Source organism: Lichenostomus cassidix, chromosome 1Aa (assembly GCF_008360975.1).
Source record: "Lichenostomus cassidix isolate B80296 chromosome 1Aa, HeHo_3.0, whole genome shotgun sequence".
Lineage (NCBI taxonomy): Eukaryota > Metazoa > Chordata > Aves > Passeriformes > Meliphagidae > Lichenostomus > Lichenostomus cassidix.
Genome location: NC_139480.1, coordinates 19464241 through 19484175, shown reverse-complemented (window position 1 = coordinate 19484175; position 19935 = coordinate 19464241). Strand labels below are relative to the sequence as shown.

Below are 19935 nucleotides of genomic sequence, written 5' to 3'. Positions count from 1 at the left end.
GCTCAAAAAAGCAGTATGTAGTTTTATCCTATATGCTCCATCCTATCAAGGGCACTGTGCTTGTTAGCTCAACAGCCAGATAGAAGTTCCATGGGCATGCAAAAGTCTATATGAAAAGTATCTGCTCCATATGTTACATATAGCTGAAGGCTCAGGGGATTAAGGTTTGTGTCTGGGAACCGGATAGCGCAACTTTCTATCCTTGACCCGGTGCCTGCCCTTTTTTTAACAAACAAACAAAAGCCTTCCTCAAAGAAAAGTGGTTTATGATCTGTTTTTAGCTCTAGAAGCAAACATTTAAAAAAAAGAAAAAAGAACTCAATATGTTCTTACTTGTACTTACAGCAGCATCAGCTTTAGGCACTGCGGAACAAGCGTCACGCTTTGTTCCTTGCTGCTTTCAGAAGCCATTATTTCCCTGGCAGTTGCAGTGCCAGGATAGCATCTACTTGCAAAATTTTGCAGTTGGACACAACCAATCAGCCTGAGTTTATAATCTATTTGAAATTATGGTGTCCAAACCTTGACCTTGAATACAGAGGTGCAGTTTCCTCATGAGGGAGAGGGCACATGCAGCATGGGGAGGTTGTTCATGGTTGTCCTGTTTCTGCTGGTGGCTGTCCTGGTTCTGCTGGGGGCCCCTCCTGATGGTTTTAATTATGTGACCCATACAAGGTGGTCTTCATCCTTTCCTCCTAAAGGTGTATTTCAATTTGAAAGGCAGAAATTGTCTAATGTGACAGGTGGGAGCAGTTAAACTAATTCAGATTGAGACAGGATAAGAGCTAAAAGTAGTCTAACCTCTTGCTTTCCTCCATGGGTTATGGAGGGGAGAGGGAATCCTCTCTGAAAAGAAGTTCAGGGAAGATTAATTCCTAATCCAGAAGGTGATCCATGGCAGAACTCTCTCTGTCAAGCCAGTGGGGAGAGAAGAAACAGAAAGGTTAGCCCTGCTACACTGAAGTTAGTTTAAGTGAGCATCCCTCTATCCACTTGCTCTGTTGGATCTCATGGTTTCTTTCAGCTTTAAATAACAATTTCCCTGTGCTGTCCAAGTACTTTTAGCTTCAGGTCAGCCTGCGAGTGCCTCCAGCTGTTAGAGAACCTGTAATAGCAATATGTATAGAAGTCTCTTTAGTTCAGTTAGTCCATTTTGACTGGCCAGCTGGCCAAACCCATACTGTGAAAGACCAGATCCAGTGTAAGATACTGAAAAAGAGCTGTTTTGCTATGAGCAGGAGGTAGAAGGAAGAAACAACCAAACAAACCCAAGAAGCCTTGTGGCAGATGGTACCACCTGTGTCCATCCAAAGCAGTGTGCCATTTGAGTGGAGAAACCTGGAAAATCTGATGACTCAGTCTGAATACATAGGGAGACAGTGAGTGAGATTTCTGGCTTGTGTCCCAAGCCTCTTATGAGAAAGGCTTCCAATTTTATAACAGAGAAAATTGAATACACTTTGGTAGCATCATTCTCTGGCACAACTGATTATCAACTACAGACTGAAATGCCTGGTGCATCCATGGCAGATAAGAAATCTGCCACATAGGTAGTCTGATGATTCTGTGCCAGGTCCTGGCTTATGGCTGAACCAGTTTTTTCAATAAACACATTTCTTATGTTTTTCGCAAGGGATGTACCTTTATCAATACCTTTATTATTGGGGGTATAGCTAGCTGTACATAACAGTCATGGTTGACAGCATTTGATTACTTTTCCAGGCTAAGCCAAATACTAATTCCCATGCACTTCAGTGCTGGCATCTGCAAGACTGGGAGGTGAACCAACTGTGCAAGACATGCCTAAATTACTGTTTAGCAATGCTTGCAAAAATGCTTGTAAGGAAAGAGACAACATGGATATATAAAACAAACTTCTCAGCAGGATCAAGTCTTGTTTCCTTGCCAACTACCTCTACCTCCTTCCTTCTTGGCTGTTGTTGACAGGATCATAATGGTTCACATTCCTTTGCACTTCCTTTTACTTCTGAATTCTTTTTTCCTTTACCTGTTTAAGTTGCACCAGATCTATTTTTCCTGTTGTTGGTAAGACATAGAAAGAAATCTGCCCTTTACCTTGTTCCTACAGTCTAATTTTTTTGTCTGTTTGTCTCTTGGGTTGGCTGTTTTACTTACACTTCCCTCGTACAACCTTCCTCAGGTCCAGTCCAATCCTATGCTCTCCGGTTAGGCTGTATCATGCAACTGTGGTGTAAATACATCACCCAGCTCCTCTCCCATATCTCTCATGTCACAATTTTGCTGAGTATCAATGTTCATCCTGTACCCAGTGAGGGCTGTTCCCTCAAACAGCTTTTCCCTGCAAAGAGATGAATGTACATAGTCTTAAAGAATATCTTCCCAAAGCAACTAGATATATGGTATGAACACAGGATATTTAATCCCATGGAACATTAGCAAAATAAATTTGATTTAGGACTGGGCAGCATCAAGAAACATGGAGGGAAAATAAAAGTCCTGCTGATATTTGTGTCTTACTTCCCTGAGAAGCCAATGTTATGTGAGTCTCAAAGTCATGTTCAGTTGAGATGAGATGGCTTTGGAGACAAGGTGGTAGATTTTGCCAGCTGTTCAGGTCTCTCTTCCCTGGGAACTGCCATGCATGATCTTTTAGTGCATGTGTTGATTTCTGCTGCAAACTGATTGTGCATCTCATGCTTTGCTAAAAGCAGCTGAGAAATAACTCTGTGTAAGGAACAGGTCAAGGCATACAACACTCGTGTTTGTTGCCTGAGATATTTTTTTGAGGACAGTTGTCATCTTCACATTTATGTTGAACAATCTACACTACACAATGAACCCTTTTTATCACTTTTCAGCACATACAGTGATGTTAAAAAATATATGATGTTATTTTATCCTTCCCTAAAGGCACAGACACTGTTTCTCTTTCATTCTTAAATGTTTGGTGAGGGGAGGTGCCAAGTAATGCCACTGGTAAGAGAGTGTTCAAGCTCTAGCTAGAGGAGTACCAACTCATACAGTAACCCATTTGTAAAGCTAGATATTCTTTCTGGTAATATATCAGTTTAGCTCTCAGTTCTTCAGTAATTAGTTGTACATCTGTGAGCAAATGTCTATCTGATTTATTATCCAAGCAGCTATTTAAATACAGAACATTGCCCCATTTAGTTTCAGGATGGAAAGTTATGGTGTGATAAAGTTGTGTTTAAAATATAATAAAAGTGACTATATATAAAGAAATTACAAGTTTATATTACACTATAGATGATCATAAATCAAAATTTTAAAGTTCATAAATTTAATGTGATTTAACATAGCTTAATGCATATGAATATATTTTTAATTGTCGCCTTCTTTTATTTAGTAAGAAGATTAAACTGTCCTGGAAAATAACTTGATTATAGTGAAGAAGACTAAGTGGAAAAGTGAATGTAAGTACTTCACATATGTCAATTATTTATGTTTGCAAATCACTGATATTGGTGATTTTATAAATCATGCTAAATTGGCAGCCAGTTTTATTATAGTGAGAATGCAGGATCTGATCACTGTGCATATGTGTGTGAGGTATAGAATATCTGTTATGTGAGTCTGTAGGCTTACATGTACCTAAATGCTTTTAGTGGAGCTGCATGCTATTAGTCACTTGAATGCTTAAGAACTATTTGCAAGAAAAATTACAACATGAAGTTGTCACTAAGTGACCTTAAAAAGATAAAAAAAACCTACTCCCATATAAATACCCCCAGGGATGCTTAAATTCAGTAATACAGACATATTTTCCATTTCCAGAGGAATTTAGTCTAACTTGGAATAATGCAGCCAGTATATAGTATTTTTTGGTATAGTTGCCCCAAAGATGTGAGATTACAGTAGAAAAAGATTGCACTGTGGATTGGCAATTCAATTTAGAGTGAAATACAGCAGCTGCAAGTTCCAGGCTAAGTGCATCATTGCTCACTTGAGGTCACTTTTTCAAACCTGGAGTCAATAGTTCTCTAACAGTAAGAGCTTTGGTTCATTTTCTAGAACCTCTTGAAACTGTTACTTTGCTGGTGAATACCCCATTATTTTTCTTAAAGTAATTGCTTTCCTTGGCTGTATATCATAATAATGTGAACCCCCTTACTGTGTGCCTGCACATGTGTGTCTGTATGCATATACTTGTGTATGAAGCAAAGCTGTATCTCTGCAAGTCATTCCCCAGGAGGCTTGGAGTGGCTCTGATGTGCAGGGCAGTGATAGTCATGAACTTCCAGCTACCACGGATTCATTCCAGTGTTTTTTCATATTACATTTTTCCCACGATCTCACCTTCCTTTTCCCAGAGCCTGACTGATGAGTTTGGAAGCAGTCAACTAAGCCTTTCCAAATGCCCAATAAAGTATAGAATTAATGTCTCAGACGTTAAACAGGACAGTGATTATGTCTTAAGTGTCTAACAAGCTGAGACAGTTTTAATTCTAGCCTTTCAGGTTTTATAAACTTGTCTTCAATAATTACTGGCTGACCAACAGAACTGAAAACTGCAGGAACTGCATATAGTATTGCATAGTGCTGTCTGGTTTATATAGAGTTGTCTACTGATACAGGGTTGCTTGAAATGAAGATCCTCAGATTTAACAACATTGTACCTAAGTTAAAGATTTACAGGTTAGGCTGTGCATTGACTATTTGCATTACTAGTATCTGTCCCACTTTGAAACATATGCAGGCTTATAAGATATAAAATCAAATCCTTAATACCTTCTGATGTGTACTGAGCAAAACAATGCAGTTTGAAGTAATTCAGTGGCACCAGTCACATTAGTGGCTTCAAGATTCTAAAAGTACATCTCAAATGACCCTGTCCAGGCCAATAACACTTCTTGAACTATCCCATGTGTGTGTGACAAGTCTGTACATGCAAAAGCTTTTCTTCAGTTACGTTCCCATTTTTCTCACCATTCAATCTTCAGCTGTTACTTCTGGGAAACTTGGGAAACTTAAGAAGGGTTACATTTAGTTCACATTTTTTTGTGAAATAAGCAGAATGCTGTGGGTTTCTTGTTTGTACTTTTTGAGTGCCTGTTAGCAGGAGAGCACCATTTGGGTATGTGTCGAACTATAAAAGATATCTGTCCAGTTAAAATGTTATTTCATGTCTCTATGTGAAAACAATTAAAAGACATGAAGCGGAGCTGTTTTTCAGGAAACTGAGTAGTATAATACTGGCAATGTGATTATTAGCTGATCCTGAAACTGGCAGAGGAATAAACACATCCTGCTGCAGGGATGGATGGTAGCATTTTGTCCTTCATGTAAAAATAAATAAGATCTCCAGTATATGTTATTTTTCTGTTATTTTTATTTTGTGTATATGTAGACTGAGTTCTTAGGTGTAAACTTGCTTTTTGATCTGGCACTTACAGCTATCTGACATTAAAATTAGAGATTTATCCTTCTAAATGTCAATTTTCAAAACTTAATTGGCCTCACAATTGGCTGGGATTTTTGCAGTAATACCAAATTAACAAGGCTTTGTGAAAAGAATAGCTTTTCATATCCACTTTTAGTTTGGTATCTCGAAAGTGTCTATGGAGATAATCTTTTGTACAAAGACAGCAGAGCAGAAGAGAGGGTTCAGAGGACATAATGGGAGCCAAGAGGAGCAATGGCTTTACCTGCAGCCACTCACAAACAGGAGGTACAGCCCTGAAACTGTGAAGTCCAGCACCTCCTCTTGCAATCATTCATTTTGATGTGTAGCACATCTAGAAATATTTATTAAAATTTTTTGGTTTAGTCAAAACTGAAAATTAAATTTGAAATTTGAGCTTGAATACATTATAATGCTTTAGTAGGATAACTGTTGGGATTTTGGCTTTGGTTATACATAAAGCCAGAAAGTGGAATAAACTTGCTCTTCCTCATTCTCATCCAATGAAATTCTGGTCTGACCTTTCAAAGATATGAAAGACCAAGCTGGGATGCTGGATGAATCCAGTGAAATGTTGTCTTGCTGTGTTTCTCTACCTGATGAGGAGAAAAGAAACGGGGAGAGTGAGGGGTTTGTTCTGCTTAAAAAATAAGGGAAGGCTAGGAAAAACATAAAACAGACTGGAGGAGGTGATGAAGAGCCAATTGTGTTGAATTATACTGATGATACATCAAAATAATCTTGAGGCAGTGACTACAAGGAGGAGAGGAGGAAGGGGAGTGTGTACCTTAGGGAATCAGGAACAGTCAGCATCAAGTAGTGCACAGGCAGGAGAGTGCACAGGATGAGGGGAAGAACACTCAGTCCTGATTAGATACCAAAATTAGGTTCTCACATTTTGTAATCTGCGATCCCAGGAACAAGTTCTTAATGTAGCACTGAGTGTTTTTTCACTGTTCTCAGCAGTATTGCTTATGTAAAATGTGTGCACTGGCATCATAAATAGCCTGATTCAAACACCCTTGTGAAGGGTGAGGACCACATCATGTCATGTGCTATCACTAAGTTCTGCTGGCTGGTAGGCAGGCTCCTCCTGGAAGGTCTACAGAGATGCTTTTTAGACTTCTAGAATTACAAAATATTTTCTCAACACCAGTGTCCATCTCAAAAAAGTATCGTTTATAAGAGCTTGGCTCCTATATTGTGAATGCTATAAATAATTCTCAGCAACATTTGGACAACATGGTAAATAAAGCGTAGAGGCACACTTGATAATAAGGAGAAAAATAAGTATTGAGGAGTTACTAGTTCATTAAGTAATGTCTGTGCTGTGCGTGAAATGAGGCAGGGAAACAGGGGAAAAAGTCTGCCATTATAGAGACAATCATGAAGTCACATAAGAAACTTGAATTCGAGATATGACAATCAATCAGACTTAAGTCCCCAGAATCACCTCTAAGACAGCTCTTTGGATCCATATGACTTAAGTCACCAAAACAGGTAAAAATTTTTCCATATCTTCTGCATGCTTTGGGCAGTGGTCAAGAACATGACACTGCAAAATGTTCCCACAGAATTTCTGCTGCTGTCACACTGAGACCCTAAAGGGCGTTTAAGGGCACTACACATGGGTTGCATCTCTCTTCATGCATGTGATTTCTGGCATCTCTTACAGTACCTATGCCCTGTCTCTTTTTCTTTCCCTCCATCTCTGTCTTCACCGTGGTGCCTGGCTAACTTTAAGGAGAATACTTCAGCTCCAGGAGAGATGACATCTCTATCAGCATGAGTAGCCTGTGATACCAGGTCAGGCTGTAACCAGCTGCAGTAGCAACCACAGGAAAGCCCTGCATAATCATCTCTCCAGGGTGTGTAGAACAGCTTATTTGGAGACTTACTTAGGCTGTTGTTTTCTCACATGCTATCAAATACAATCTTTTATTTCCCTCTAATCTGGGTTTATATTCACTGGGTCATGTAAAGGCCAAATGTCATGCCTTTGCTGCTAGATCTTTGCAATGAGAGTGCCCATGGTGAAAGTCCTGCCCTTATCCTGCCCTTATTATTGAGCACAGAGTCACTGGGAGAGAGCTGGCTCCACTGACAAGCCTTGGCTCTCCATTTCTCTCTGTCAGAAGCCAACAGGGTGACCCATCTAACAAAAGCATTGCACAGCTTCGTACATATTTCATATCACTAGCTGCAGATTAACTGTAATAGAGTTTTGCCCATATGTTGGCACCTTTTCCTCTACAGAGAAATGAGGCCACGCTTTACCAGTAGTTGCAGTACTTGAATATCTGAAACATGTTACGTACTTCTCATACTTCATTTTGAGACCTGCCTTGTAAAACAAAATAGGAGATTAGTTATAGAAATGTAGTTTATTGGAGGGTATAAGTGACCTTTCTCCCTAATTCAGTAACACCTGACCAAGTCTACAGGTTTGGCTACAAGACCCACAGGAGAGAAGATTCTTGCAACAAAACAGAGCTATTTATTTAGAGGTGTTCATTCATCCTCCTTGAAACACAGACACAGCATGTCAGTCTTCCTTTCTCATGTTTCTCTGAACTGATCTCCTGGGGAATATGTAGAAAAACAAACAGTAGATTCTTTACCATTTTAGGAGAGGGATGGAGACAAATTCAACTTCAAAACACTTGGTATTTTAAATGCAAAATGATCCTTCCTTAATTAATACTTGGCAAAGCATTTTAAAGATCAAAGTGTCAATATTAGCTAATTCTCATGACACACCTGACAGGTAAGTAAAAATTACATCCATTTATAGTCCAGGAAGCTAAATACTGACTAACATCAGCATTTTCACAGTTGCTACCCAGTTAATTTACTGAAATAAGTAGTGTAATTCTCAAAGGTTCTTCATATTCTTAGTTGTCCTAAATTATACTTAGAACTCCAGAGAACTCACTCTTTTGAAACCGAGTGCAACTACTTTGGTGCAGAAACATGGGTATATGTATGGCAGCTGAACCTGAGGCAACCACACTTAAAAGGCTTTTTCCAAACTTAAGCAGCCCTAAAAAGCCTAGAGCTCAAACCTACATACTGTCAATTCCCAGGCTGGGCTCAGGCCCCTGCACAGCCCAGCTCTCATACCTTAAGGCAGACTTGTTTCTCAGTGGAGCTGAAAAATATGAGGTATAGGTAGGCTTGGGAGGATCAGTCTTTTGAGACTTTTTTTTTTAGGGAGGTGTGTATAGGAGTTTTTATAGAGGGACAGGGTGCTTGAAGTTGAAAGAAAAATGGTGTGTGATAGAAATTAATTCTTCTACGTCTTGCTGTTGCTTCCATTAGAGATGCAGGTTATCTTATTATTTCTGTCATGGCTCTCTCTCCTTTTGTTACAGCATCAGCAGAGTGGTATAATTGAGCTGGAGGACAAATTTTTTCCTGCTCTATTGAGCAACAACTGAAAGGGAGAGGAGATTTTGAGCAAGTGCTGTCTCCCCTTCAGTGTGCAGTGCAACTTGTTTCCAAATGGTGTTTTAGTTGGAGTGGTGGTGATTGTCAAGTGCCTTGCTTTGTCTGTGCAAACAGTTTTTGTAACCTGTTTGCTCTGTTCACTGTGGCAATGCCCAGCCCTGAATGCAACACAAAACCTAAGGATGGCGTCACTCCATCCCAGTCTGTTCTCCCTCTTGCAGGAGCAGGTGGGAATGCACAAAACCCTAACCAAAGGCTGTCGATGGGTTGGCACTTAAAGGAGGGAAAAGGCTAGGCTACAAAAAGGGGTCTCAAGGGATTGAACAGCCTGGAGCAGGCGTGCATGGCTGAATTAGGAGTTAGAATTGTTTGGCTTTCAAATTCAGAGGACTTGTTTGCTGTCTTGGCCCTGCTCAAAGTGAATAAGTGCTACTGCTAATAACAAAGACCAGTAGAGGAGGAGTGAAGGATTAAAAACACAAAATGATGACTCACCCTCCCCTCTCCCCCTTCCTCAGTTTCAGTCCCCACTAAACCACTTTACCTCACCAAAGCCCTGGTGGCATTTCGCTTATAAATAATCATGTGTTTGAAATGTTAAAATGTGTAGGCAGGGATTAAAAGGATATGTGATGCTACAGCATAAAAACAGTGCAAACCTCTGCAAGGGAATTGTGAAGGAAAATTATTTTTGGCAAGGGCTGCTGCATCCTGGGGAGATCAAGAGTAGGCAAAAAGCATTTTACCCAAGTCTAGCAAAACCAGGTAGGAAAGCTGGGTGCAGTAAAATAGGGCTTTGCATCGGCTCTTTGTCATATTAAAGCCAAATTTGAAGTTTTGGGGGGTGCAAAGAGGAGATTCATGGAAAAATTTCTGTTGAAGGTACCAGCCTAAACTTGTCCTTTTCTTGCTGTAAAGGCTGGTGAATACAACTGCATGGTTATCACCCTCACTTTAACAGGTTTCTTCCTTCTTCTAATGTGCTATGGGAATGGGAGGTAACATGTAACACTCTCAAATCAATGTGTTAGCCCATGGTATTTACAGAATAAGCAGGCTGAGTTGTCCATTTGGGTTATTATTCTATACTCTTAAGGAAGTGAGAATATTGGCATCAAGTTTCTTGTTGTGTCTGGCAACAAAAATTGAGAATTGTCCCTGCTTAGAAAAGGAAATGCATTATAGACTTAGAGGGAACTGTTGCAAATCTGTTGTCAGCATTGACTTTAGCATTGATTGTGCAGCTTGAATATCATTTTTAGTGTCATTCTTAGATGCTGCTTTGCCTTTGTCTCCATGAACCTTTGATTCCTGGATAAAGTAAGCCCTTTTATGAGGCTGCTGACATTGAGTAGGTGAAATCAGCTTCCTCACCTCACTTCTTAATTTCAGGTGAGTGAACAATATCAGCATGAGCAGGCACAGATTAGGTCACTGTTCTGCTGCTTTCTTGGTGATGATCTTGCTGCTGTTTGCTTGTCTGTAGAGGGGGAGCATCTGAATGCTATGCCTGTAGCAACAGTGCAATTACTAACAAACACTTTTCAGGAGGCTCCATTCATTTCATGTCTAGTTAATTTTTGAGACACACTCTGAGCCTACAGAACCCAGGGAGCAGGGCTTTGAGGGGAACTCCTTGGGGGAGGCAGGCTAGTGCCACCCCTTCACCCCAGCTGCCTTCTGCCTCGCAGGCTGGAGCAGCAGCCCCTGGTGCTCCCACCTCCCTGCACAGGGCTTTTCACTCTTCCACCTGCCTTTCACTCCTTCACGTGGCTGTCAGACCAGGGCTTCTGCAAAAGAGCATTTGAAAACTTCATGCTGCTGGTCCCTCTGGGTTTGGTGCCAGGGCAGCCTGGCTGCAGGTGTGTTACAGGTCTCTTCATAGCACAGGATTTCTGCTCCAGTCCTGCAGTGCATCCTCTCACTTCATCATAACAATGATGCTGTTTAAGCAGTTGTCTTGGGTAAACAGGTCTGTCACTTTGCTAAATGAAAATAGTTTGATTAATGCACTGTTTTGTATAGAATACACCACCTCCACTGCTCTTAACCTTTGCTGTTACTTTTGTGCTAGCAAACATGAAAAAATGCCCTGTGCGTTCAGAATGTTACTTTTTTAAGTCTAAATTTTTAATTTATATGAAATCTGTTTGTAAGCCTAGCCTGTGTTCTTGTTTTGGTTTTCTCCCTTCTTTAATGCATTTAAATATATTACTTGAATCTTCATAATAATCTTTACTTCAATTAATATTATATTTAATGTTATATTTAATGAAGGGATTTAACAAGGATAAAAGTAACAATTAAATACTTGCCTGCCTAATAATTTTTGGGCTAAATTCAAGGCTAGCCTCAACCATATTTAATTCAATTAATGCAGTGCAAAAGACATATTTTAAAGTAGCCATTCCTTTGGAAAGCCAGGTAATATGCTTGTGTACTGTTACTTCAGCACTCAATTTGATAAAGCACAATGTCATGAAATAATGTCAATATTTCTATGTTTAGGTATGAAATTTCTCATTGTCAGTCAGTAGTCCAATGACTGTAAACAAAAGTCTTGTTTATCTTTGCTGGTTTTCCTTAAACCTGCATTACTTTAATTTGTTACTAGTTAACTGAATCATGTCAAATTACAGTTCCTGGGAATTTACAACGCTGTGAAGCATTGCAACCCTTGTTTGTACACACACAGTGTTTTCTTTAAAATGTGTCTGGAAATTTCCAGATAATGAATGGTCCTGCCGTGGTTTTTAAGAAGCATGGGTTATGGTGCTTGAGGTTTGGGGGATTTTTCTTTCTTTCTTTCTTTTTTCCCCTTTTTTTTTTTTTATCTTGAGGTTGCCAGGCCACAGTTTTGGCCCTGGCATCCTCTGCATCAGTTTACGCCCAAAAGTCATAGGCTAGTGGCCATTTGGCTCTTCAGGATATTCAGAGAAGAAAAAAAGGGTCACAATACCATTTCCATTGTAATGAGCAGAAATAAACTGTACAGCTGATGTCAGGGGTGGTGGAGCAGATTCCTCAAGTCCTCCTGTACTTCTTACAGCCAACATCTTTACAAAACACGAGCTGTATGATTCTGTATAGAAGACTCTGGGAGAGTTTGGTCTCTGTTCTTCAGTAGCATTGGTTGCCAGTGCATCACCAGAAATATCCAGAAATTGAATGGCTGTAGAAAACTCCTCTGTTGCAAAGCCAAGAAAATCCTTTTCTAAGGCTGGGATACACCAGGAAGAAAAGGTGTATGTGGTCAATTGAGCTGATTCATTGCATTGCCAGGCTTTTCACACCCTTGCATGAACTCAAATCAGGCCATCCATCCATATGTGAATTCTTTGGTTGATTGCCTTGAAAGATACATTGGATAACATTTGTTTATAGTGGTCCAATCTGCAGGATATAGATCTTATCTGGGGTGTAAATATTTGTGGTGCTACCCTGGGATTGCTTTGCAGGATGTGTATGCTTCCTTCTTGAGTTGCCCCACAGGGGAATGTTCTACCTGTTTGCATGATTACAGATTTTGCCTAAAGGAGCATTATGCAAAAAAGTTATCTCTCCTAAGGGATGTATATGTGAGCAAAACTTTTGCAGCTGGGGGACAGGCTACGCTGAGAGAAATTGTTCTTTGAAAATGTGTCTTTGAAGTATATATAGGACCAGAAGGAAAAGAACAAGTAAATGATGTAGATGGGGAATGGAAACAAAAAAAAATATAAAGGAAAATGTTCCAAATATATCTATTTTGCACAACTTGAGCAAAATTGAATGTGCTAACATTATTGGAAATAAATTAGGTACCCTGAAAATAGTAATCTTACAGAAAATCAGGTGTTTGTTCTCATAAAAGAAGAGGAGCAGAGCTCCCAGCAAGCCTGTCTGTTGTCTTTGACAAGATGACAGGGAGCGTTTTTTTCTGCAGATGCAGTAAACCAACTGAAAGTTTTTTACTTAAATTGTGTCAGGATGTGTTTATACACCCCCCCACTTTTTTAGGCACCAGTCCACCCTGGTACTTCTGTCAGTGCCATAAGCATGGCTGCAACCAAAACTCAAGCCTGAGCAAGAGCTGAAAACTAAACTGGCCAGAAGTCAAAAAATGGGTTGTTCCTGCTAGAACAGCTCAATGAGTGTCTTCTCACCACCTTTTGCATGCCACTAGCAGCCCAAAGCAGAGATGTACCTTTCAGAGCAAGGGACTACTGCATTTAGAGGTCACATAAATTCTCTGTAATGATGAACTAGATTTCAACTCTTCTGCTCCAATGTGAGGCAAAGCATAACATTCACCCAAGGTCTTCCTTAGAAATGAATGGCAGAACAAGGTGTGGAGAGAGGGGCAAGCTGCTTACTTTAATATTCACTAGACAAACTGAAACTCTGACCTTGTGGGACAGTAGAGAGAAAAGAAGGTTTCCCAAGTGATGTGTTTGGTATGATATGATCTTCCTTATGCATCTGTTAAGCAGCTGACAGGAGCCTGGCCTGTGACTCCAATTGCTGACTAGCAGAGGAGAGGAAACGCAGATGAGGGGGAAGGAGGAGGCATATCTGATGTTTTGCAACACATGGTTTTGAGGCAAGAATCTCTGCAGTGATGCTTCTTGTCTTGCTCTGCCAACTCCTATACTGAAGTTGAACTGCATTTATCATCTTTGGTATTAATCTGTCTAATATTCTTGGGCAAGGTAAATGTTTGACAGCCCCTGAATGCTTAAGTTGTCCCCATGCTTTAAAGATTTGCAGTATCCTTGTAAAATATTGTCATATAAGTAGTGGGTGGAAGAGTGCATGCTGTTACAGTAAGTAAAGTAGAGCTTTTTAAGTAAATTCCCTAAGCACACTACGGCATACAACTGTGTTTTCTGGAAGTGGTTGGAATTCCATTCACCAGCCCTGGAAAAGTCATAAGCATCTAAGAGATGGAAATTAGTACAAATTGATCTCATAAGAGCAAATTTTATTTAAATTCATTTCTGTCAGTGAGTGATCTTGATTATTTAATTCACAACAAGTTTGCTTTCATTATGAGTAAGATACACAGCATAATATCTAAATAAAGAGTATGTTAAGCTGTTAAATGCTGGTTCCATCAGTAATCAGAGATTCTCTAGCTTTTGCTTTAATTTGAAAGCTGCCTGTCAGTCTTCATCGTTATTCATGGTAAATAAAACCTGTTCCCCGAAGGGATCAAGGTAAGAGCCATAGCATTATGTCTACTGCAATGAGTGATTTTATAGGGATCTTGTTAAAGTTCAGGTTCTTTCCCTGCAACTAAGCAGAAATACCAATGTATGCTGGAAATAAATCAGTCACTGTTAAAGGGGATTGAAAAAGCTTAAAATACAGGGAAGCTGCTCAAGGGGAGTGTCAGCACTCTTTGGAAGAGGAGCTAAAGATAAAGTTATAAATACCAAAGATTGTAGCTGGGTCTCTCCCTCAGCCCTTCCTCCAGTCAACAGCAGTTGGACCTGTAATTATTTGAAAACCAGGGAGGTTATAGCCTGGGAAAGCACAGAGAATTCGCTCAATGGGTGGATAGCAAAGAAAAATTAACCAAGAGACCCAAGGGCTACAAGAGAGGAGAGACACATGTATTGAGTAAACACTTGTGCATCATACAAATGGCTATTTAGGTAGTTTACACTACACAACCCTTTCTATGTCCATTGTCAATGGGATTGTGAGAACCTGAATATGGTGAAGAAACCAAACTTCCATGAACATCTCACCAGGTCACCTTCCACAGTGATGAGCATCAGGCATTAGTGCAAAGGCAGCAGGTCAAGTGCTGCCCATGGTCATGAGCAACAGACTGCACACCAGATTTTGTGAGTGGGGGTGGAGCAAAGATCTGCAGTGATTAGTGCTATACCAACCCCAAAAGGTTTTGTGGAAAGTAAAGCAGATCTGACTGAAAAGCTCCATGCTGATTAAGGAGGAGGCAGCCTTTCATAGCGTGATTAAGTATTCTACGATCTAATAGATGATGATGTGGAAAGGACTAACAAAGTCCATTGTAACAGTAATAAGAAACCCAGATAAGCATAAAAAGAATATAATTTTGGGGAAAGAAACTGCCATACACAAGTGGCTGAGCATCAAACTATGTAGGATTACTAATCTCCAAGCCCATTTAGGCACAAAAGGGTCTGTTGATATCTGATAATAAACTCTGAAACATGCTGCCTTAATGACAAAACATTGATTGACTCTTATTTAGTATTTTTTCTGGACTGACACATCTGACATGGCCCAGATGTTTAATTTTGGTGTCTCTTCTTGATGGTTTATTTTTATGTGTATGGCCACTAAAACACAGGACTTTTGTAAGGAAGAAGTCTAAGACCATACAACAGGTTTCTCAGCTATATACCAAGATCATACATCACTTGGCATGAGTGTTGCTTTCATGTTTGCACAAATGTAATTTCCTTTTGTTGAAAGTGCAATAAGAGAGTAGAACTGCCATAAATACCAACAGATGATGTAAAGTAATTGGCAAAAAAATAAATTGCTCTAATACTTAGGAATTGTTGTATTAACTCTTTTAATGAAATAGGGAAATACAATATAATATTTATAAAAATACAATATTTATAAAAAGTGAATGTCGCATTCTGGTTATGTAGTGATCTGTTGCTGTGTGTTTACTGTGTGTGTCTACAATGTTACATTATTAAAGGCATCTGTCACTTTTTATCTGCTTAATTATCACTTTTGCTGTGTCCTGACTGTGGGAATCTCGATTTTTGCAATACAGAGGTTGAGAATTTACCCTGTGCCAAATAGTGATCCATTCACAGAAACAGGGTTAGAAATTCTTGGGTTTATTCCATAGTTACTGGTTTAGAGTTGGGCCTAGGAAAACTGCAGTTCTTTCCTAAAGACCACTCAGTTCTAAGAATAACTCTTTTTCTGAAATCTTCCCTGTGAAAGTATGTTCATGTGCTAATTACACATAATTTCCCTGTTGCTTTTGCTCGGGTGTCATTTCTTTGTCCTGCTTTGGTTCCCTCTGAATTTTGAGCTGAGCTCTCAGGGGAAAAGCGTACTGGAGATCACCATGGCAACACTCCGAAAAATGCACACTGCAGGCGCCAGGATTTGCTGCTGTTATCCCTGTGAGAGCTCTGATGATTTGTGGACTTGCAGACTTACTCAGGAGTGAGAGGGAAGGAGTTAGTGTCTGAGAGCTGGTTGTACAGTGCCTATTAAAAATGTTTCCCTATGTAAATTGAGGAACTCTGGAGATTGTTTGCTGATGTGCAGCACTAACATCCAGCATTTTCATAGCTTACTGCAGAGATTTCCCTTAGCAGACTGTAAAACCCTCTTTTTCTATTCCACATAATTCTCATATTAGGCTGCTAGGTCTTAGCTCTCCACATTTTCAGTCAGGACTAATGCGGGAGCCATTGCAAAGGCAAAGTTGTTATACTGATCAAAACTTAGAGATGATTGTTTTGATAAACATGTCATAAAGATAATGCAGAGTTTGAAAGAGGAGAGAGAGCTCATATCCCTGCTGTTCACAAAGCCTTTTTCAGGAAAAAAACAAACATTCAAGGAAGAATTATTTTATAGGTGAGTATTTCATGGCAGTGGTAGGAGAGAATAGGTTCTCTCCAGCAGCAGGAAATAACTGGATAAAAGTGTATTGCCTTCCAAGACAAGAATTAGAGGCTGCAGGTTGTATTCTGACAGTGTAAGTGTGACATGGGAGTTTTGTTTTCTATTACTGAAGTAAGAAGCATACCATTTCCCAGTACACGGAGATTTTCTTTAGTAGGATTTTTTTTTTAAGCACTATATCAGCCCAGCTGCTGTAAGACTAGAGCACCACGAGGATGAGGCCTTGTAATGCTCAGAGCAGTGACTAATTCAGTTGTGATCAGCAGCCTTGAATAAGGTGCCTACACTTCAATTTATTGCATGGGGAGTGCTAAGCTCATGAAAGCAAAAATTCATGAACAAGTAGGATGCAGAGCAGGGATACCCAAAACTGTTGGCAAGAAATGTTTGAGAGAAAAATGTATTTGAAACCTTCCTTTCTAGGGTTTTTTCCAGTCCCATTTGTGGCTGGATAGAGGTCAATACCCATGTTAAACTAAGGAGAGCTCATATACCCACTCTGAAATGGGTTACACATTTTGCATTCATCGCTGGGAAAAATGCACAAGGCGGTCCTGCTCCAAGAGCCCAGATCACCCATGCAACTCAGTGCCCTAGAAGTCAGGTTTTCTTCACTCTGTTTCTATAAACGTAAAAATCCTTTTTTTTTTTTACTGCTAGACCCGAATCTAAGAGCTCCTCTTCAGGAAAAGGCATCTGGTAGCAAAGCATCAGGGATGGGTGCAGATACACTTAACAGCCTGAAGTGAAATTTCCCAATTCCTAAAAAAAAAGTTCCCACTACAGAGCTACAGTGCAAACACCACAGCACCTCATGCTCGTGTCCTCACTCCCACCAGCCAAGAGTGTGTGTTTCTTTTGGAATGTAGGTAGCTCTGACATCTAAGTTCAGAGATCCCCACTGCTGTGTTCAAGCGCTTGAAATCTGGATTGCGTTTCTACTGGAGATAAGTATAATAATGTTTAGTCTGAGCTCCCCAGTCAGGCTTGACCTTGAGAAAAAGTGCAGAGCCTCTGAGTGCTGACAAGGTGAAAGTAGTTCAACTTCTGTGTATCCAGATTTTTTTTTAATTTGGAGGGAAACAAAAGAGAAAACTAATGGTATACATAGTCAGAAGCTACAAGAAGGGCACTCTGGTATGACAAAAAAAACCTTAGGAGTGCTACTTTAATTTTTTGTCATTATAGGGCTAAGAATGGCTTTTTTCGACATGTAACTGTTAGCATTAAATTGGCCAGTTTCTTTCTAATTAATTAAATAAGTTCTGGAAGAATAATATTTTAAGTGATGTCTTATATTTTAACCCATTTATAGAAAGCAGAGCTTCAGCAGATCAAGAGGTGTTGAAACATTCCTGTAAATGCTGAGTCCAGCAGTCTTTAAGACAGACTAAAGAGAAAGTTCATTAATTATTTTAATTTCCTCTTTGTCTATTTAAATTTAATACTTAAAAACAGGACAGAAAAGCATATTTATGCATTTTGGAAAAATCTCATTCCCAAGATTTCATCAAGATAAGGCTTTTTTAAACTTAGTTAAAAAAAGTACTTACTGGGGATGATATGGTTTTAAGCAACCCCTGAAAACCAAATGCAGGGGTTGACAGGGATGCTATAAGTAAAAATGTCTTGTACCTGAGGCCTATTTTTTAACTGTAAGAGGAAAACGTGGAGGTTATGGGGGTCACCACTCTGCCAGAGTATTTAACGTAAACAGGATAAAACAACCGGGAGCTCATGGAATCTCAGTATGAACAAAGTTTTAAGAAATGCTGACTTCCTACTACAACTTCTAGCATCAGCATTATTTGAATCCAGTGTACTTATCTTCCTGTGCCATTCTCACTAAAATTAGATTGCTTACATTTTTGCACAAGCTAATGGCACATTTATTTACTGCTTACCTCCACTAGGCAGAAAAAATGTTAGTAGAAAACCAGCAGGCGCCTTTCATATCGAAAATGCATTTCTTAGAATAATGGTGAGACTATTGATACTTTACAGTTTCTCCTAGATGAGAAAATGAGAGGTTTAGCTCAGAGAAGCTTCTGATTCCTTTCCTGTGCTAATATGTATAGTTCTCTTGACATGGGCAATACTTGATTCTGCCAGCTCCTGAGGGCAGAGAAAGGAGGGCAAAAAGATCTTCAGAAGCTTTCCGAGAAAACAATGTTTCGATGTTAATCAAGATTAATACCCAGTATTGCCTGTTGCAAGTCTGTTTGTTCCTAAAAATGTAAATGTCTTAACCTTGAGGTTCTTGCACTAACTCATTATTTGAATGTGTCTTGACTTTGATGTGGAAAAGCAATTTCTGCCATGCATAAAATGTTACTGGGAAAAATACATTTTACTGCTCTTATTGGATAAGAATTCTTCAATTCAGCCCTATTTCCCCTACCTCAGCCCTGTTGTTTCTAATGATGCTTTCACCTAGAAAATACAAGCCTTGGAGAGAATAATGCAGTAGGCAACACTTTTAATCAGTATAGGAAATATGAAACAGCAGGGAATTAATTTCCTACTGTGCAAACAAGGGAAAAAAAAGGAAAAAATTGAAAGCTGGTAGGTTTTTTTATTTCTTTCTCCTTAGATTGGTCTTACACATGGGGCTTTTATGGTGCCACAGTTTCATACTTATCAATAATTGTTTCCTAATTCTGCTCCATTTCTGCAGTAGTGTAAAATGTTGAGCTCCATGCAGGCAGTCAGTTTTCAAGATCCCATGTGGACAACAGAAGCCAGTGTGCTGTTAGTAATCTGCTAAAAGGCTAATTTTCCTCTTTTATCAATGTTTAATTGGGTGGAATCTCAAATCTTAATGGTGCCTACATGGCTTAAATACTGTTCACACTGAGGTGTGCCAATGGACATGGAAGGGCCACTTCTTTGAACAGGAAGCTAGCTTCTCTTTAATTAGTCCAAACCATTCTTGAGTGGGGGGAAAGAGAACTTTACCAAAATCATTTCAGGAGTCAGAACTGGATACTTTCTTGCGGTAGCTGTTCATTTACATTGGGGTGTTACTAAATAATGTGTAAATGGAGTGTGTGTTTGGGGAAGGCTTGTGTTGAGGGGTGTTTCAAAGGGACGAGGGATGTGGCATTTGCTTGTCAGACATGAGCAAGCTGTTTGTCTGCACATCGACCTTGGGCTGTGTCTGTCTGCGTTCTGGATCCTACTTGGGCCCTTGGGCCTTATCACAAGATAAAAAGAGTAGATTTCTGAAGGTGCATAGCCCAGGGCCAGAGTGAAGGCCAGCACCCAGCTGAAGCCAGGGCTGCAGCAGCTTCCAGCTTTTCTTTGCCTTTTTTTTCCCACACCATGGGGTACAAAAATTTAAAATCTCATCTATTTTTGTTCAGTGTACAAGGAAGAAGGTCATTAGAGGGGGCAGGGAGAGTTAAGCCTCTGGAGGCAACTGAGAGACTGAAAGCATAGGA

At 39.7% G+C, this 19935-nt stretch overlaps 1 protein-coding gene across 1 annotated transcript in view; it reads left to right on the top strand.

Moving 5' to 3' along the window:
• The window catches only part of PLXNB2 (plexin B2), a 172101-nt gene that overhangs the window by 53087 nt on the left and 99079 nt on the right, over positions 1–19935 (top strand). Inside the window, exon 2 of the mRNA XM_085041794.1 lies at positions 3350–3416. Coding sequence (XP_084897920.1) covers positions 3415–3416 — 2 coding nt within the window. The 5' untranslated portion in view covers positions 3350–3414. The remainder of the gene's footprint in view (positions 1–3349; positions 3417–19935) is intronic.